General features: G+C 41.2%; 1 protein-coding gene across 1 annotated transcript in view; it reads left to right on the top strand.

Moving 5' to 3' along the window:
• The window catches only part of CREB5 (cAMP responsive element binding protein 5), a 260,153-nt gene that overhangs the window by 27,292 nt on the left and 214,599 nt on the right, over nt 1–18,262 (top strand). Inside the window, exons 2-3 of the mRNA XM_052799285.1 lie at nt 14,328–14,399; nt 17,509–17,602. Coding sequence (XP_052655245.1) covers nt 14,328–14,399; nt 17,509–17,602 — 166 coding nt within the window. The remainder of the gene's footprint in view (nt 1–14,327; nt 14,400–17,508; nt 17,603–18,262) is intronic.

Genomic DNA, 18,262 nt, shown 5'->3' with positions numbered 1-18,262 from the left:
ACTTAAAGAGCTAAGCATTGGTGCTAGAAGCAAGACATGTGCATACTCCTCACAAACAATTAATTTAAAGGAAATATGCTTTCGATGTATTTATCTCTGCTCTTCTATATTTGTTACTGCTGAGGTAATGCTCAGTAAATTTTTTTCCAGGTTAACTTCAATAGAAGATGCAGCCTGTATCTCAACATATTTTTTTTTGGTATTCGTGAAGTGATACCAGGAGAGATCCTTGTATTTTAGATTGGTTAGTTAGCCCAGATGTTCTCTCCTGAGTAGGGATATTTCGCTGCTTTTTTTGTTACCATTGCCTACATAAAGGAGCCAACTTCTTAGGTCTACAGCCAAGACAATACCAAAGGTGTTGGTGTAGCATCAAAGTGCCTTGGAGAAGGACCTCATTTTGTTAAACACCATAACAACAAAAAATTCACAAGACATTGTGCACTAGAGCCACATGCATGCTATGAAGTAATACAAAAATGCATGAAATAAAAAGTTGTTAATGTAAATACCAAATGAACGGTCCAAGGTCAGAGGCTTCTTCACGTGCGACCAAGATAGTATGTAAGAAAGGAGAACGAGGGGAGAAGGAGGGAAGTGTAGCATAGGAGTCTGCTAGAGGAGGTGGATGGTAGTCCTTGGAAGGAGATTCACGGTAATTCCATTTGTTCTTGATGCTCTCCAAACATTTTATATTCTGCAGAATTATGCAAAGAATCGTATTATTTGGATGATCCAGCCAAAATGGGTGTTAAGCATTTTCTTTGTCTGTTTTGACACGAGAAGATAGTAGAACCTATTTATAACTGCCACTAACTGTCCTGAAAGAAAATCAAATGGTATTAATATTCAGAAAGCTATTTGTGGCATTGATAAATGCAAAAGCATTAGTCAGTATCCAAAACTGTTCATATAAATAGCTCGCTCTGTGAAGAAAACCTGGCCTTACCTGTAAAAAAATTGCATGGTATGTCATGCAACATTATGACATCTAGAGTATACAGACCTAATGGCCTTCATATGGCTAGCATATACTTGGAAAGGAGTATCCTACCGTAATAGGCTTTCTGAGAACTCCTCACCCTCCTCAGGTGCCTGATTGGAGACAGACAGCGCACCGACAGGGTCTGTCAAGCGCTTAGGATGAAAGCGTCTTTCAAAAAGTGCTCTGCAGTTCCAGACACTGAAGCCCGCACTTGTAATCCCTTTATCGGATGCAGTCACTGATATTACTAACCTGTAAAATCTGCTTTCACGGGAATTCTGCCACCTCAATCACACCTTTGTTTTGTGATTATGTTACCTCTATAGCATAGGTGGTCTGAAGTATAGATAGGTCTGGTCAGAAAAGGCAAGACATCCATAGCATGTTTGCTGTACAGGCATATAGATTACAATAAGGTTAGTGATTCTGTATGCAAAGATCATGGCTCGCTTTTTTTTTTTTTTGTGTAGGGTTATAGTATCTATACTGTTAGGGAATGTTAATGCTTACATTCTGATTACTTTCAAAATAAGGGTATTTTTTCACTTTTTGTCCTGGTACAAATCTCAGTGATCTTCTGTTCCTACAATGGGGAGGACAAAGGAATTATGTATTCATATGCTTGCTAGACCATCAAAACAGCCTATATATGAAATCCTCTTTTTTAGAAACTGAGGCAATTATACATTGAGATAGCTTTTTAGTTTTTTAAAATTCTATTTTAACTTCTCATACAAAGAATTCGTTATTCATAACTCTCTGCACCCTAGTTCAAAATGAGATAAATTATGTTAATTAAAAATGCAAAAAGCCAGATCAGTCTATGCAGTCCAGTCCCAAGATAATGATCTTGTAGTTAAGCAGTACATTGTAACTATAAATTTATATGTATTTATTTCCTGGCTTTGCCACCAACTTTGCATGACTTGGGATGGATCATGTAAGCTAGGATTTTTCAGGTGAAATTACAGATATAAGATACTTAAAGGTCCTTGCAGTTAATTATGATTTTGGCCATCATTAAGCTCTGTTGAAAAAAGAGAAAAATCAGTTTTTACATGTGTGTTCTTTAGCGTCTTGTCTATAATTTTGGTACACTATTATGTCTTCACGTCAGAGAGAATACTGAGAGAAGAATGAACAAAATAATGTGTATATGTCTGACTTTTCCTTATTTGCTTACTTTTTAAGATAAATATTCCCTAACGGGATATGATTTGAAGAGGGTGTGTGCAGCATGAGTTGAAAATGAAGCCTTTTAAAGTATTCCTGATTGGACACCTAAGAACTGGAGGCGCTCAGTATCACCACTTGCTCTTGAAAATCTCAGCCAAGATTTTCTCATTTTTCCCAGAAGAACTATGGCCAGGATGGCTGAGGCTTGAAAGCTGTGTATTTACATAAGCGCAAGTTACAAATCTGTGGTTTTTAGAGATGTTTGAATTTCACCGCTTTACACTTGCAGCATGTTATAAGTTGCTGTGAGTTGTTTGCAGATTGTGAATGTACAGCCTATGGAAAATTACTCCTTACTTTGCCTCCTTCTTTTTAGGAAAAGTAATATTTTTTTTCATATGTGTCAATTCTTAATATTCTCGTTTGTAGTTATGGATTGGTCGCTGCCAGAAATTTGTGGCTAGTCACTGGCTGGGAATTGTTTCATTTTGATGTACTGCCTCCTTAACGGAGGCAATAATCCATCAGCCAGAAAGGCTGAATTTTTTCATGTGATACAGCGGTCTTCTGAGAAGAGTTCTGGAGACTTTTGTATTGCTGAGAGGTACTTGCAGCCCATTAGGAGGGAAAGAAGCGTCCCTTTGCACACTCCCACCTACCCCACAGATTTGCACGCATGTGCACACAGGTATGCAGGCTCACTCATGCAGCGCAGAGCTCTCCTCAGTGCCTGCCGAGCAGGTGTCTCTGCTGTCTATCTGCTCCTGGGAGGGTTTTCCATAGTTTGCATGTGCATTTGCCTAATGTTGGGTGCTGTTTCAATTGATTCTGGAAAGCAGACTCATCCCCCTGCTCAACCACTGGTAGCAGTTTGCTTTGCGACAGCTCTGTCGGTCGAGAGCAGAGTGGCAACCCACCTCAGATGTCCCCTGCTCGTCAACTGGCAGTGGTGTATTTATGTCCCTTTACCTCCGCATCCCAAGTCTCATTCCTTGAGGTAGGGCTTGAGGTCTGTTTAAATGGAAGTAGACAAGCTGTACCTGTCTGCGTTTGTTGCAGAGCCCCGGGTCCAACCCTAGGCTACTTTGGCATGGGAGTGCTCCCAAGGGACCAGCACCTGAGCAGCCTCCCCATAAGTGCCTTGGGCTGTTTAACCCTCGAACAGAGACCACCAGGGAAGCTATACGTCAGGCACCGTGGAGCTGGGGGCTCCCTGGGGGCTCCTGGGGGTGTCAGGGCAGGACCCATCCCACATCCCCAGCCAGGGAGCAGGGCAGCCAGGGCAGCTCCAGCCCCGGGCATCGGCACCTCCCTGCCTGTCCTGGGGCTCCGCTGAGGTGCTGATGTTTGAACTGCTGTTCTGGTGTATGGAGAGGGAGGCAGACTTGCGTTTGTCTCTCGCGTGCATCAAACGCATTTGTAGGGTGTCGTTCGTTAGTGCTGGGGGCTGGAGGGAGCCGAGTACCTCTGGGGCACTCCCGCCTTCCCCTCCCCACCCCAAGATGCAGGGAAGATGGGGATCACCGCTTTTGTGCTCAGAGCAGGCACATATTTGTACAACAGTCTTTGAAGGCCTGTGTTGGATTCTCATCAAAGTTAGCCCGTCTCTTGGGTCCAGTCCTTTAACGGTCGAGAAGCTTGACCCAAGGATTGTGGACGCATCCAGGGCAGAGGGAGACGCCAGAGCCGAGCTGGGGGGTCTGCGGCAGGGCGGGGGGAGCAGTGTAAAATGGTTGGGTTCTTTGTTTTGTTCTGCATGTCTGCCAAACAGTTTGTGGGCCGTCCTGTGCACTTTCCAAGTCAGATACCTGAATTGCCAGGGCAGACGGTCCTCAGCCTTCGCTCCGGTGCTAGCTGGAAGGAGTGCTTCGGTGTTGCGGGGGACTCTGTGCCGCTGGCCTGTGTAATGGTGGGAGAGGAGGGGGCTTTGGCCCTGAGCCTGGCTGCCCCCCACATCACTTGTCTCTCCTGGCATTTTTGGCTCCAGGCCTCAGTAGTGGCTTCTGATTTAGGAGCCCTGGGGAGGGCTCTGCCTGCAGCAGGGCATCATTTGTCGATGGTACCTGCACTGGACATGTCCCGTGATTACTGATGTCGCTTCAGGTACTCCAGGAGACTGAGGCTAACATACCTGCCCCCCCCACCCCCACCCCCCCAAAGGCTTTCATTAACTTTTGTGAATTGTTCTTCTGGTCCATAGTAACTGTTTTGGTAAGATGAAAGCCTCCAGTCTGACAAAAAATCTCCAGAAGGAGCTGGTTGTAATGTGTAAGTGGGCCACCAAAATACAGAAACTCTTGTTTTAGTATCTGCAGCTTCTCTAAGTGTATCTTTTTTTCTGAGTTACTAGTTAATTCAAGCAAAGCCTTGCTTACTGCTTTACTCGCATACTGCCCTTTTAAAGTCCAATTGCACTGTGCTATATTCAATGCAAATAGTAAGGATTATTTGGAAACAGCTTTTTAGCCTGGTTCCAAAACTCAAACCCTCTTATTTTAATGAAGGTATTTTAACAGTAGGATGACTCCATCTTTGTATTCCTAAAAAACATATGGATAAGCCTAAATCCAAATGAAACTCACACCAAATAGGTCGTTAAGCTGCTGTTAGTAAAACTTGTTATATGATGGTGAGAAAGTAAGTGTCTAAAGATAAGGTGTATGTATTGGAGATTGCCAGTAGCTTTGCACATACAAAGTTTAAAGTGCTGCAAATCAGCCTGCCCTTGATTTGTCAGGGCTGAAAAGAACAGTTTTTAATGTCTAAGACTTTCTAATGCTGAGTACTGCCTGAGGGGACGTGCGGGCTGCCAGTGTTCTCAGCAGAGATTTGTTACCCCGGAGGATTTTATCTTATACTAAGAACAGTGAAGTTTGAAGGTTTGATTCAGGATTTTTTGGTCATTTTGAAGAAAGAGAAGTTTCCAATAAGAAAAAAAAATCTTTAAAAATTGTAATTAAAAATTGGTGAAAGTTAATAATTAATGGCTTGTAGCTGAGTTATTAATGGCCTCATTTTTCTATGTAATGAAAGTCTTAAGCTGTCTTGTATGTTAACTATAAAACAAAAAAAAGTAAAAAGCGAGATTGGCCTTAATTTAAAATTATTTTAAATATACAGAATTGCAGAGTCGTTTCCATAAAATGTATAAAGTTGGTTTGCAGAGTTCTGGTTTAGTGATTACTTTATATAATAGACCAGAAGGAAAATTTGGGCTGGCAGAATTTTCAAAGCTCGTGTTAAAGCCCCTAACTGCTTCTGGTATGAAAGTCAGCTAAGCAGCCTTGTGTTGTTGTTTCCCCCAGGATATCTTTTATGCTCTTTTTTTTTTTTCTTCCTTTGCTTTGGAAATCCAAGTGTTTATTTGCATGCAAGGTAGGTGAATACTTTTATCTATTTGTGTATCATAAACCAAAGCAATTAGCATACTGCAGTTACAGTACACTTAAAAAACAAAACAACCCTTCAAAACCTTCCGTCAATATTATTCCTGGAGGGAAAACTCTTAATTAAATTGTATGCAAACTACAACAATAGGCAAAGTGGTTTGGTGTTTAATAATAACTGTTGGGGGTGGGGGGAAGAGTGAAAAAAGTAAGTGTAGCAGAGAGCTTTGCATGCCATTAACCCAAGGATAGAAATGAGGTCAGCCTTTGAAAGGACGGACAACACACTTATCTGCCAACATTGGAAAGTCCCAAAAGATTAGCTTATTTGCCAGATGTTACTGGGAGTTCATCATTGACACCCTCTGCTTCATGGGCTTCATCTCTCGCCACAGTTGCAGTTGCCTTTTCTGCCCTTTGCAGGCTTCCTGGAGATCTTCTCCAGTGCATAATGCTTGATTTTTTTCCTTGAAGTAGGTTTTTTTTTGTTTCACAGCAATAGACATGATGAAGCATCTTAACTTGTGAAGATGATCTGAAGACTTTTTGTTTTTCTTTCATACACCCATGATAATGGTCTTGGCATAGGAACCACTGACATGAAGCATAGAGACTTCTGCTCTGGGAATGGGGCTGTGTTTGTGAAGGGGTTTGTAGAAGACAGAGGACCCACCTCAGTAGTATTAATCTTTAGGAGATGGGTGAAAATTGGGGCAGACTGTCTGATATACTAAGCACCTTCTGTTCTTTTTTATCCCTTTGCCTGGAAAATAACTGTAGTTACAATTTTAATGGGACTGTTCTTATGTTATTAGCAACTTGGTGGGGCATCAAATATTGCACTGTAGTGCTGTTAAGTGTGTAACCCACTAAAAATCAGTAGTGAGAGAGTGGGTGCTATTAGGTCCATGTTAATAATGACTGTAAGAGCCTGGAATGGCGTTCTCTGCATGTATCTTTTCCTTTAAATCTTTCAAGAGTTTGGTAGTAAATATTGATTTCTGCTAATGGTGGTTTTAACTTCTGTATGCATATTCTGTGCCCCAAGGGACTGTGTCCCAAACAGGGAGAAGCCGAGACTTGCTCATAAAGAACAGAGCAAATATGTTTTTGCTTTAAAATGCTAGCTGTTAGTGGTTGTCTCTTGAAGCAAGATTCCTGTCACTTGTGTTACTGCAGTTGTTTTGCAGTTCCCCCACCTCCCTTTGTGCAGAACAATTTGTGAGATGGACAGTGACTTAAGTAAGAGCAGATATCACCACGTACATGCATCCAATCGAAGTCTGAGTGTTGAAGCTTTTGAGATAGATCATGGAGAGTCCTTTTGTAGCAGACTATTTAAAGCATCTGTTTGAATCCTGCTTTAGCATAGCCCTTCCTCCTTTCTTCCCTTCCTCCTTTCTTCCCTTCCTCCTTTCTTCCCTTCCTCCTTCCCTTTCCCTTCCCTTCCTTCCTCCCAAGACCCTCAAGATTAACTTAGTCTTCTGACATGAACACTCAAGTTGAATGCCTGATGATACAGAGCAAGGACAGTGTTCATTCATGTTGAGATAAACATGGAATTCTGATGCTGTTTGACTACCCGTAGACACTTGACATTCTCCCTAACATTTGGCATGTTAAGTCCATAGACCCAGGTACTGGTTTTACTTCAGGAGGTCTGGGTTAGCTGTTGAATTTCCAGCACTGAAAAGCTAGCAGAAAAACTGCACGTAGGGAAAATGGAGAAGTGATACAGGTGTTTCTGTCTGCCGGTGTACGAAATGTTCATTGTCAAATAGTGCCTTTTCCTTGCATTGCCTGACTTTGTGGTTATATTGCTACAGCTTGTGCTGCTGCTGTTGCGTGTTCTGTTGAGCAAACCTCTGTGCTGTCAGCAAGGTTACAGTCTGGTCTCTTGTGTCATTTTAGACTTGTAACTAGGGAGAGCAGGTATTAGGGTTGTTCTGCAAATGCCATCAGTGGGGGACAGTTGCAGAGCTACAAGCCTGGGCTGCTTCCAGGTCAGGCTGGCCCTGTTTGGCCAATTGCAGAGTGCAAAATAACCACATTATTCCTCGAAGTGTTTTTCCAGAGTTGAAGTAATAGCCATCTTTCCCTATAAAGATCTGATTTCTCCTATAGAATATTTCTGTGCTGAGATAACTTTCATGAACTGTTTTCAAAAGTGCTGGGGGGTTTTTGGTTGGGGTTTTGTTTTTTTTTTTTTTTAATTCTCTCTCCACCTCTGTTCTCCTATTTCCCTTTTTTTTTTTTGTCTTCTATTGCCTGTGCTCAATAACCCCATGGTCTTTTCTGTAAAACAGTAAATCATTTTGCTCTATACCAAGTAAATCCATGATGGGTTTCCTAGACTGAAATAGAGAGCCCAACAAGTGTAATCATTTAAACTAGTGCATTTTCACTGGGCTTGAGATACAGCTCATCTAGAGTAGAGGACGAATTGTGCCCTCTACCAAATACTCTTCCCTTGTGTGGATAGCATATAGTGTTGGGCTCTCATGCTGCTGTTACATGGGAAGGAGTAGGTCATCTGCTTTCTATTTTGAGTTTCTTTTTCAGAGGTATTCTTTTACTCCCTTCCTCTTCATCAGCCTAGTCCTCAGTGGTTTGCAATCCTCACTTCCACTTTCTTTCTCTTTTCCATTTCCACTGGTGGCTCCTTGCCCCCAGACCCTTTGGGGTTCTTCTTCCCCTTATTTCCCTCCTCCTTCAATCCAGAGTTTTACAAACTTTGAAATTTCCTATCTTTGCCCCTTCTTTTTTTAGTTATCCCCAGTTCTGCTTGCTCTTTCTTGAGAAGAAAGCAGCTCTGCATAAGCAGAAGAAAGGTGGGAGGCAGCTATTTGGCTTTGCTTGATAACAGAAACAGTGGTTTTTAGCAGCCAAATGCTGAGTGAGGGAGCAAAAACTCTTCTCCCTCCGCTGATTTGGAGGCGAATGGGTATACTTGGAAGAGGGAGATGGGACAAAACCTTAGGACTGCTGGGGAGCCTTCCCAGCACTGGATTTTGTTCCGACAGGCAGTGAGCAAACCCAGTGGCTGTTTAAAAAGAACTGAGGTGTTTGGCAGTGTGAAGCAAGCATCTTTTTGGTACTCCATTCGCAAACAATCCTGAAGGATGCCAGTGGCCAGCGACTTCACAGGTGGCAAGGGGCTAAGTACTAGCGAGGCAGCCCCCCCCCCCCCCCCCCATCCTGTGCCACACAGAGGGGGCTTGCTGCTGGGCAGTAGTGCTGCCTGCCAACCACGGGGAAAGGACTGAAGGCTGTTTGCTGTTGAGGCAATTCACACATCAACCGCTCTTTGAGAGCACTCGGCTCTGCCTAAAGATTTATGGGGCTCTCTTCTTTTAAAACAAATGAATAAAGGCCCAAGCTGAGTGTTTTTCCACATATAAATGTCAGAAATGCAATCACAAAAACTTCACTGGAGTACCAGTGAGGGCTCGAGCCCCCGCTCAAATGTGTATCATATTAAAGTCCTTCTTGGGGACTCCAGACACAAATTGCTTTCCAGCATCCAGAACCATTTGGAAATGCTTTAATCCTGAAACGAGGGGGTTTCTAATGGAAATGCTGACAGATCCTTCGTTGTAGCAGCCGAAACAGGCAGGGCTGTGATAATGAGCCCTGTATGCGTGCATGTGGAAAGCATGATGCTAGTTTCAGAAAACAACCGCTTCTACTGAACAGCCTATGCTGACAAAACCCACCATGCACTGTTTCAGTGCAACGATACTTAAAATTGGCTTTGCTTATGCAAGGACATATTGGGAACAACCCTAGGCATTAACCCTGCATGTACTACACTTCCAAAACCAACAAGTCAATAGCATTTGTAATAACACTGTAATTATCTATAAATAGTGCTGTACTGAATAGCTAAGACTAACCGTTCAAAATGCTGCATACACTGATGGGATTCTTTAATATTCACCAGTGCAGCATAACCACGTCTCCTCTCACTTTTTATACATTGTGGCCATGACCCTAAAAAATAAGTGATGCCTCATTTGTTCCTCATGTCTCTGCATACTGCTGCTAACGCTAGTGACTGTGTATTTTGTACTTGTATTGGGAAATCTCAGTGACCTTGGTCACAGCAGGCTGAAGAAACCTGTCTTGCAAGCATGTGTCCAGGTGATTAATTTCAACAAACAGGTTGCTTATAAAAGTGTAATTACTCACTTGTGCAAATGGCAGGATGGGTGCACTGACCTGTATTAGACACATTGTAGTATACACCTCCCTATCGGTTCTTTTTCACTGTTAATCAGAGTACTGAAAACCTTGCAACATTTAGACAGCTTGAGGTTGAAGGCTGAAATGTCACTTTTAAAAGAGGGTTAAAAAGGTCACGCAGCTGCAAATAATAATAGCCCAATGAAAATCAGATTCTTACTGCAGCCCACTTCAAGAATAACATTGAAACAGGAAACAAGCCTGCTTGATGTTTTTACCAGTATGGCAGTAAGATTACTGCTGAGTTTAAAAAGGGGGAGAGAGAGACAGAAAGGAGCGTGCTTTCTTGGTGTTAGATGTTAGAACTATTTTTCTGATTCAGAAAGGATGATCGTGGGGCTCTGCAAAATCTTCTTGAGGAGCCTGAGGACGTGGGGTACTTCTCTTTGGATGCTGTTGAGGGAGGATGTAGTTTGTTGCTGTGTTCTGAGGGTGGTTTTATTTATTTCGTTTGCTTGTTATTTCTTCGTTATGTTCTTGCATTCCTCACTGTGGGCTTCAGTTTTATTAATTACAGTTAAAAATGTTTAGAAGTATCTTATGCAGAAATCAAGGAATAGAAGAAAATCCTGGCTTGCTGCAGAACTTACTTGTTTCTCTTCCATGTGACATGGCTTGGAGAAGTCTTTCTGTATTTATTCTGTATTTTTGTTTATTTATTTTTCTAATTAGAATACCTTAACTTCTCCTAAGCAGAGTGATACTTCAGTGCTACAGTGTAGCAGATTTCCTCACTTACACATTCTGCCAATAAGGCTCTTTACATGGTCACAATAGGGCAATAAATGCTGACAGATGTTGTTAACACGTCTATTAAAATTCAGCCCCCTTTTCTGCTGCATAACGCACTCATGCCTATTGTTAATAATATCAGAACTAATGCTGACATATCAATATTAGTGCTCGCTTATATTTATAATCCTTGTTTCTTTCTTCGAAGAGGTCACGAAGTTGCAATAAATTAAGCTATTGATAACAGAAGTAAAAAATTCAGGCCCGAGCAATTTTTTAACTTTTCAGTCATCATAGATTTGCCTGATACTCTTCATGTGCATTAATTGCGGCAGTCATATGTAGTACTATGAAAGGTGCACGAGTGTAACTTGAATTTTTAAGATCCCAAAGGTTAATAAGCACCTTAATTTAGATGGAAAGGTTGCTGTGATTTATTTTTATTAGGTGAAGTTGAAATGTTGCCATGGGTTGCGTTACTTCCTTCATGTATGCTGAACCACCTGCATGCACTGTGGAAAAAGGAGACGTGGGTTGTGTGGCCCAGCAACACACACGAGCTGTGTGAAGCAAACTGTGTGCCAGAGGCTGTGTACGACTGTCTGTATCCTGAACTGAAGGATGGGAGATGCACGCCTGCACCTTGAAAACGATGCCATGCAAACTGTGCTGTGCACAACCAAAACACCCCCGTTGCTGAGAGCTCCCATCCTGCTGCAAACCTGCGGTGAGATCCTGCGTTGTGCATCCACAGCTCTGGTGGAGTTCAGCAGAAATGGGGGATGCAAGAGGTTCACACTCACAGCCCAGACTTTCAGCTGCTTGTTTCTGGTCAACATTCAAGCATAAAGCTTGAATTACTGCCGTAAGATAGCAAAGCACTGGACACCCTCTCAAAAATTGTAGTCAGTAGGCAGCTTCTTTCACTCATTTACTGTTGTAACAGAGTCAATAGTACTACATTCTCAACTGTGGTGATAGCATCACATGTAAATATGAATTCTGCATGGTGCAATTTGTCTTTAGGGCATTGTACTATCTGGTGACATATTATATGGGTCAAGTTTTGCTAGACAGTATCCTGGAGGGCACATACGATATAGCCGTTCTGGATTAGTACTTTTTTTTTTTTTTAAAGTTTAGTGTCTGCAGAGAGTGATTCTCGTGGGAACCAGCAGTTGTTTGTACATTTGTGGTAAATGGCTAGACATTGAATCTGACACCTTTTCCGAGTACTGAGAATATAACCCAAGTCCATGTTTTCCTGGAGTCCATCCCGACGCTCAGGATTCTAGTCCTCATTGAGTATGTTATTTTGGTGCTTAGTCCATGCTTATCTATCTAGATAACCTTGAGAATCATTTAACTTTTATCAGAGCATGCGCTGATGGATTTAGGGACTAAAGCTCAAGCTCAGGGCAGGGAGGGAAGTCTTAGACTTGCAATACTCAGTAAGAAAACAAACCCCAAATAATTCCTGGTAATGTTTTGAATTTCACTTGGACACTTGGGACCAGAATTGTTACTCTCTTGTTTTCTTTAACTGAGTCTCATCCGTTGTTCTGCTGTTGAAAATGCAGTTGTTGCTCTCCCCCGAGGAGGGGAGAAAGGGGTAACAGAAACCTTTGGCAGTGCTTCAGTTGCAGGAGTAATTGAGATATCACATAAAGCCTTTCATTATCCACACGTAGCCTTTTTTTTTTTCCTTTTTCTTATTCTTTTTCTTTTTCTTTTCTTTTCTTTCTTTCTTTCTTTCTGTGAAAAGGTCTTCAGGAAAGACAACATCCCAGGGTCACATCCCATAAATAGAGGTGGATTTAAAAATTGAACTTAGCTGGAAGTTTTGTTTTTGCGGGGGTTGGTTTGTTTAGTCAGTTATCTCTCTGCTGCTTGTTTCTTTCAGACAGGATAATGTAATTCAGAGCATTTTTATTGCTTCACCTCTGAAGAGCTTGTCTATGCACAGTCTGGAACTGAAATAACTGAAATTAGAAGTAATTTAACACCTTTAGTTATTTTAGTATAAGCCTTTATGTGAACATACTCTTTTCATTTCTGATTATGAGTATCCTATTTCAGTTTAACGTAGCTGTAAGTTAAATCAAAACAGGATATGAATAATCTTAAAGGAGTGAATTAGGTACAATTTTAGTTATTTCAGTTCTAGCGTTGTGTAGATGGATAGGTTAGTCCTGAGTTAGGTCTTTCTTGACACCTGATTGTATTTGGTGCAATAAATCACTTGTCTCAGGCCAGATGTTGGTAGAGATGTCCACACCAAGAAAAGCAGTTGATGCTAATTATCACCTTTCGGGGGTAGTGTCCTTGTGGAGGTTAAAGGGCAAATAAAAAGAGAAATTCTTCACTTCTGGATGCTGCTTCTGGGAGTCAGTGGAGTCAGGCAAAGGGTGCTCTGCTGACTTTTTTTTCTTTTTTTTTAGGTCACAAGTAGGAAAATGTCCCATCAGGCTAATGCTGTCCACCAGAATGAATTTTAATTAAAAAGAAAAAGTTACCATCCAAAAGTTTGGGGTTTTTTTTGAGAACTTAGGGCACTGAAAATAATTGCTTTAAGTACAGGTCTGGCTGATGTTCAGGTTAATGGTGTATTTATTGCTTGCAGGGGATGGTAGCAACTCTTCTGAAAGTAAAGCTTTTCTAACAACAAGTGGAAGTGTGGTAAAGATATTCCTCATAATAGGAAGCAATGAATTGTAGTTTTAAAAAGTGACAACAGGGTTGAGTAATTTTAGCACTTGTCCTTCTGCAGATTTTTGTAGTTTTAAAATCAAATTCTCCTTCTCCACCAAGATGTTTCTCTTTGCTTTATGATAGAACTTACAGAAACACAACTCAGTTACTTGTCTAAGTAGCACTGCAGTGAGGCTGAATTTTAAGGGATTTGAGGCATAATATAAGCAGAAGTCATACGCTGTGCTTTACGGTGGGTCAGCTACTATATTCCAGCTTGTAATGCCAGTTGTACCAAGCGGCTCAAAACATTTCCAAAAGGAGTGGCTTATTTATTTTACCCCCTAGAATGTTACTAAAAAATTATTTTTGTTGATGTTGGTCAGGGACACTGCTGTAATATTGTCCCAAATTCAGCTGCATTACTGCATTCTGAGGGCAAATGTTTCCTCCTCCAGTTTTATTCGAGACCTGGGAGCTTTTCCCCTGATGTTAGTTCAAGGTTACAGGACTAGAACTGCTATGGGGAAGCTGCAGTTTTAGGCAAAACTTCACTTCTCGAGCTCCTGAGGATCTAGTTGACCTTTTAAAAGATGGGTATGCACAATTATCTTGTGTGTATAGAGAGCATGTATGTAATGTATTTAAGTGATTAATATCAAATAGTATGGATGAAGAACTTCAAAAAGTGGGTTCTTTCTCAGAAGTAACCTAGACGTCTGGTTTTAATGTTGTTCAGCAGGAACTGAAGAAGGAAAGGTAAAAACCCTTAATTCGAGATATTTCTGAGAAGACACGGTCTTATCTAATAACAACACTGAACATATGCTTTTTTCTGAGGCAGATTTCTGCTGTGAAAGCTTAATGGTTTTTTTTTCTTCCTTCAAAGTAAATATGTTCTCAGGAAGGAGTAATAAGAACTGAGACTGCAGGGAGCCTGCTGAATATTAGCAAATTTAGTACTCTGAGGATAAAACTTTGTTCTGGTCTGTTTGGGGAGTTTGAAATAAAAGCACAAACCGTGACGACTGTATGTTGCATGTATGTGTGAAGTTTAGAACGTATATATTCATAGGTTCCCTTTCTTTCCCCCTCCCCCTTTTAACATGTAGATTTATGAGGAATCAAAGATGAACTTGGAGCAGGAGAGGCCTTTTGTCTGCAGTGCCCCAGGCTGCTCACAGGTGAGTGGAGTCAGCGGTGATATTAATTGAGTCCTCAGCACTAGCTCTGGCTTGTATAATGCCTCCTGATATATTAACACATGTCTAGTAATAATATGTGTTGGGTTGTGGTTGTTTTTTTTTTAAGTCCTTCCCCCCCTCAATTCCCTCCTTACCCCACAACATGTTATTACAAAATATTTAAAGCAAATACAACAGCCAGTCAAAAGTGAGTTGGTAAAAGTGCTTCTCAAGCTGCTTCTGTGCCTTCCTTCATCCCCAAGCCTAATGTTTCAAGCCAGGTATTGCAATTTCCTTTAATGGCTAGCAAGAGAGGACACACTAGGCAGGACACCTTCGTCTGTCTTCTGCTTAGATGTATGATGGAATATATTATGTTTCCTATTGGATGTGGTAACCCTTCTGATTTTTTTTTTTTAATACCTAAATACAATATCTTACTGGATTTTTTTTTTTTAAATCTTTGAGACATCTTCCTACTAAATATTCTCTATAGAAAATGCAGCCTGTAGATAAATTCTGCCCCAGGATGTACATTTGGGGTTCCTGTTGACTGGTGATCTGCCATGTGTCTCTGAGGGTATAATCTGACCTGTAACATTAGATGTTTAATGATCTTAAAAAAACTGAAGTGACAAGGTTTTTACCTGCTGAGATTTTGAATTGGGATTTATGTGGTTTTTTGATGATTTTGCAGCGATGAGGGAAGTTCCACGTGTGGCACTTCCAACCCTAATTTGGTTTAGTGACAAGAGTTTGTGAATAAAATCTTCAGGCAAGGGCACCTTTTGGGCTTTTGCCACAGGCTTCCTGTATGCATCTGTTTTAAGTGACTCAGTTTACCCATTTCCCAGAGTCTTCTTGTCTTAGGGAGGGTAATATTTCCCTGCTTTAACTGTATATTGGGAGTTTTCAGCTGGCTAATATTTTAACAATCCTTTAGGTTCTTCTGGTGGAGCAATGGGTGACTATTACTGGAGTGTAGTTGTTGATTTTGCCAAGAGCTGACATAAGGAGAGGGAGAAGTCTGAGGTCCGGTTAACAACTGGCTGAGCAGCTTGAAACTGGCTGTTTCATTGAGTGGGTGCCTTTCTACAGGTGTCAAAATGCATCTTTTAGATTGTCCCTCTGATTGAGGATTTGTCACTTCAGACCTCCACATGCAGAGTTAAACTTTCACCATTCTGTCGTAGAGGTAGAATAAAAGTATGTGAGTTTTATAGTCAAATTTTATTTAACTTTTTGTTGAATCTTAAACCCAACTTCCACTCAAATCAGTGGACTTGAGTGTTTTCATGTCAGCTATTAATTAATTTCCTCAGTAGGGAAGCTGATCCAAACGAGCTCATTTAGGTGTTCAGAGAGCAGGTTTGGTTGTATGCTGTTACAATTTGGGAAGACAAGCAATGTAGGTGTGACTTCATCTTAGAAAACATTTAATTTCCCATTTCAAAACATGACCTCCGTTTATTGTAAATGAGGACTTGACAGAAGTGTGTAGTGTAGCACCACTATCCAGCTAAGCTGTCTGGGGACTGGCTTCTCTATCAGCCAGTGCGGATGTGTATTGAGGGCTGAGGGAGTTGACTTTCTGCACAAGGAAGAAAGTAGACTTACAAAAACAGACAGAGAAGTCTGAGCTGGAGGAATAGCTTCTCCTCAGTTGCCCCATGCCCTCTTTAAGCTGGCTGATTTCACCCCGAAGACAGAACGTGGCATCCATGAAGGAAAATCCATTTCCACGAGAACAAAACGTGGTTTTTTTTCCCTCACAATTTCATTGAGCAAGGTCTTTCACATATTCCCTTTGTTCTTAACATAAATTTCTAGTGCTGCATTTCTTCCAGATGAACCAGGATTTCACAGTGAGGAAAAGGTCTTTGGGTGGGTTTTTTGTTGTTTTTTTTTTTTTTCCCAGAGAATTCATTCCCATTATTTATGCTGCTTTGTCTATGGGCTTAGAGAGATTCTCAGGTGTAACATACTGCAACTATTTATACTATAGCCACAAGCAAAGTCACTTAGCCAAGAATATACTCTGTTGAAAGCATTAAGTCACTTTAACTCTGTTGTTGCCAGTTTTTTTTACAGACTCCTATGTACCTGTTGCTTTAAAAAGCTGCCTTTAAAATTTATTCTTCTTTTCCTCAAGCCCTGGTGATACAACTTTTGGCCTTTGCTAGTCCTGAAATAACCCTGTTAAAACTATTGCAGTAGTTTGTAGCAAAGGTCTGTGTATGCACCTTCTGGTGAAGGAAACTTAACAGAACCAGTCTGCTCTTAGAGCCCAAGTGTGCAAGTGCTTGAACATTTATTCAAGCTCGTATCTTCTTTGTCTTGTTCAAAAGAAGTTTTGTTGTAGAAGTCTGTTATCAGACTGTAAAACAGACTTAGCACACTGATTAGTTTCTTGCAAAGCACATCTCTCCACCTTCTCTGCTTGAGAAAGGAAAATAATTTAATTTAGTATCAGAAAGGGTCATAAATAGTTGTTATATACTGAGCACCACTGCATTGCCACTTTGAATCAAGTCAAAGTATCAGAGGTTTCCAAAATTAAAGATGCATTTTGCCTGAATACTTTTGGGTAGGGAAAGGCTGGCTTATTTGATTATTTTTATTGCTGTTCAGCAGATATAGGTTGCAGAAAGACACAAAAGCAGAAAAATCCAGTAAAGTGATTTAAGATATGCCACATTATTTTTCGTTTGCCGTGGGCTAAGAGCATACACAACAGCAGTTATCGCAGATCCTCAGGCACGTGGTGACTTGTGAGGCTGTGGTAGCTGGAGCGGGTGTTTGAGACCCTTAGAATCCAAAACTTGGTGCAACTTTTTCAAGCAAATGCATGACACCTTGCAGTTTGCAACCCCAGAGAGCACTGCAGCAAATACGTTTCTAAGTAGAGTACAGCTATTTGTTAGTCATACTTAGTTGCATTTTCAAATATTCTGTTTCCTGTGCCATTTGGACACATTTCTAGCTGGATACATTTCTTTCTCTCTCTCATTTTTGAAATTCTGTCCAATGCCAAAAGTTTATTAGAGAATTAAATTCTGCTTTTTTTTTTTTTCCTCTCTTCCTCTCTCTCTCTGTGTTTGCCTGACAGCGTTTTCCAACAGAGGATCATCTGATGATTCACAGGCACAAACATGAAATGACTTTGAAGTTTCCTTCAATAAAAACAGATAATATGTTATCAGGTAAGAAGACACGAATTCAAGAGTCAACTATTCAGATGATGTTGAAAGCATGACTCCTACTGGAAAGCTACTGGCAAAATACCTCCAAGATTGGTTTTAAAAGCCCCAGCTCCGATTAAATAACAGGTAGAGATGGAATAAGCTAGAATGCATATCTTTGGACAAAAAGACAGCTGCCATTCTTATGCCTTCCCACAGGTTTGGCATGAGAGGGAGGGAAATTGTTGAACCTCAGCCATGCTGGCAGCTCTATTGCTGACTCCCGTGTCAACATGCCAGTGAAATATAGGCACTTAAGCGCATGCCACCTGGGAGCCCAGCAGTGAGCGTGTTAATGAAGTGCATTTGTACTGTTCCTGTAAGACTCACTATTTTAAGTTTGACAGGCTCACTTCAGCAACTGTAATAGACCACATCGTATGAGCCACCTTTATGGTGGCTCACTGTAAATAGCTGTAACCAGAAAGGTAAACCAGTGAGTAATATCCAGTATGCTTTCCCCCTAAAGGTAACCATCTCTCTCTGCACTTCCCCAATCATACACAGAGGTGATCTGGTACTACGTGCAATTACATCCTTTAGTTTCTTACGTAGTTTTTTTCTTATGTAGTGTTTTTGTACTCTTGTCTGAGTAACGACACATCAAGGTGGCTTGCTGGC

The sequence above is a fragment of the Harpia harpyja genome, chromosome 1, assembly GCF_026419915.1.
Source record: "Harpia harpyja isolate bHarHar1 chromosome 1, bHarHar1 primary haplotype, whole genome shotgun sequence".
In the NCBI taxonomy this organism is placed as follows: domain Eukaryota; kingdom Metazoa; phylum Chordata; class Aves; order Accipitriformes; family Accipitridae; genus Harpia; species Harpia harpyja.
The sequence above is the reverse complement of the archived record's forward strand: the minus strand, read 5'-3'. Positions and strand labels throughout refer to the sequence as shown.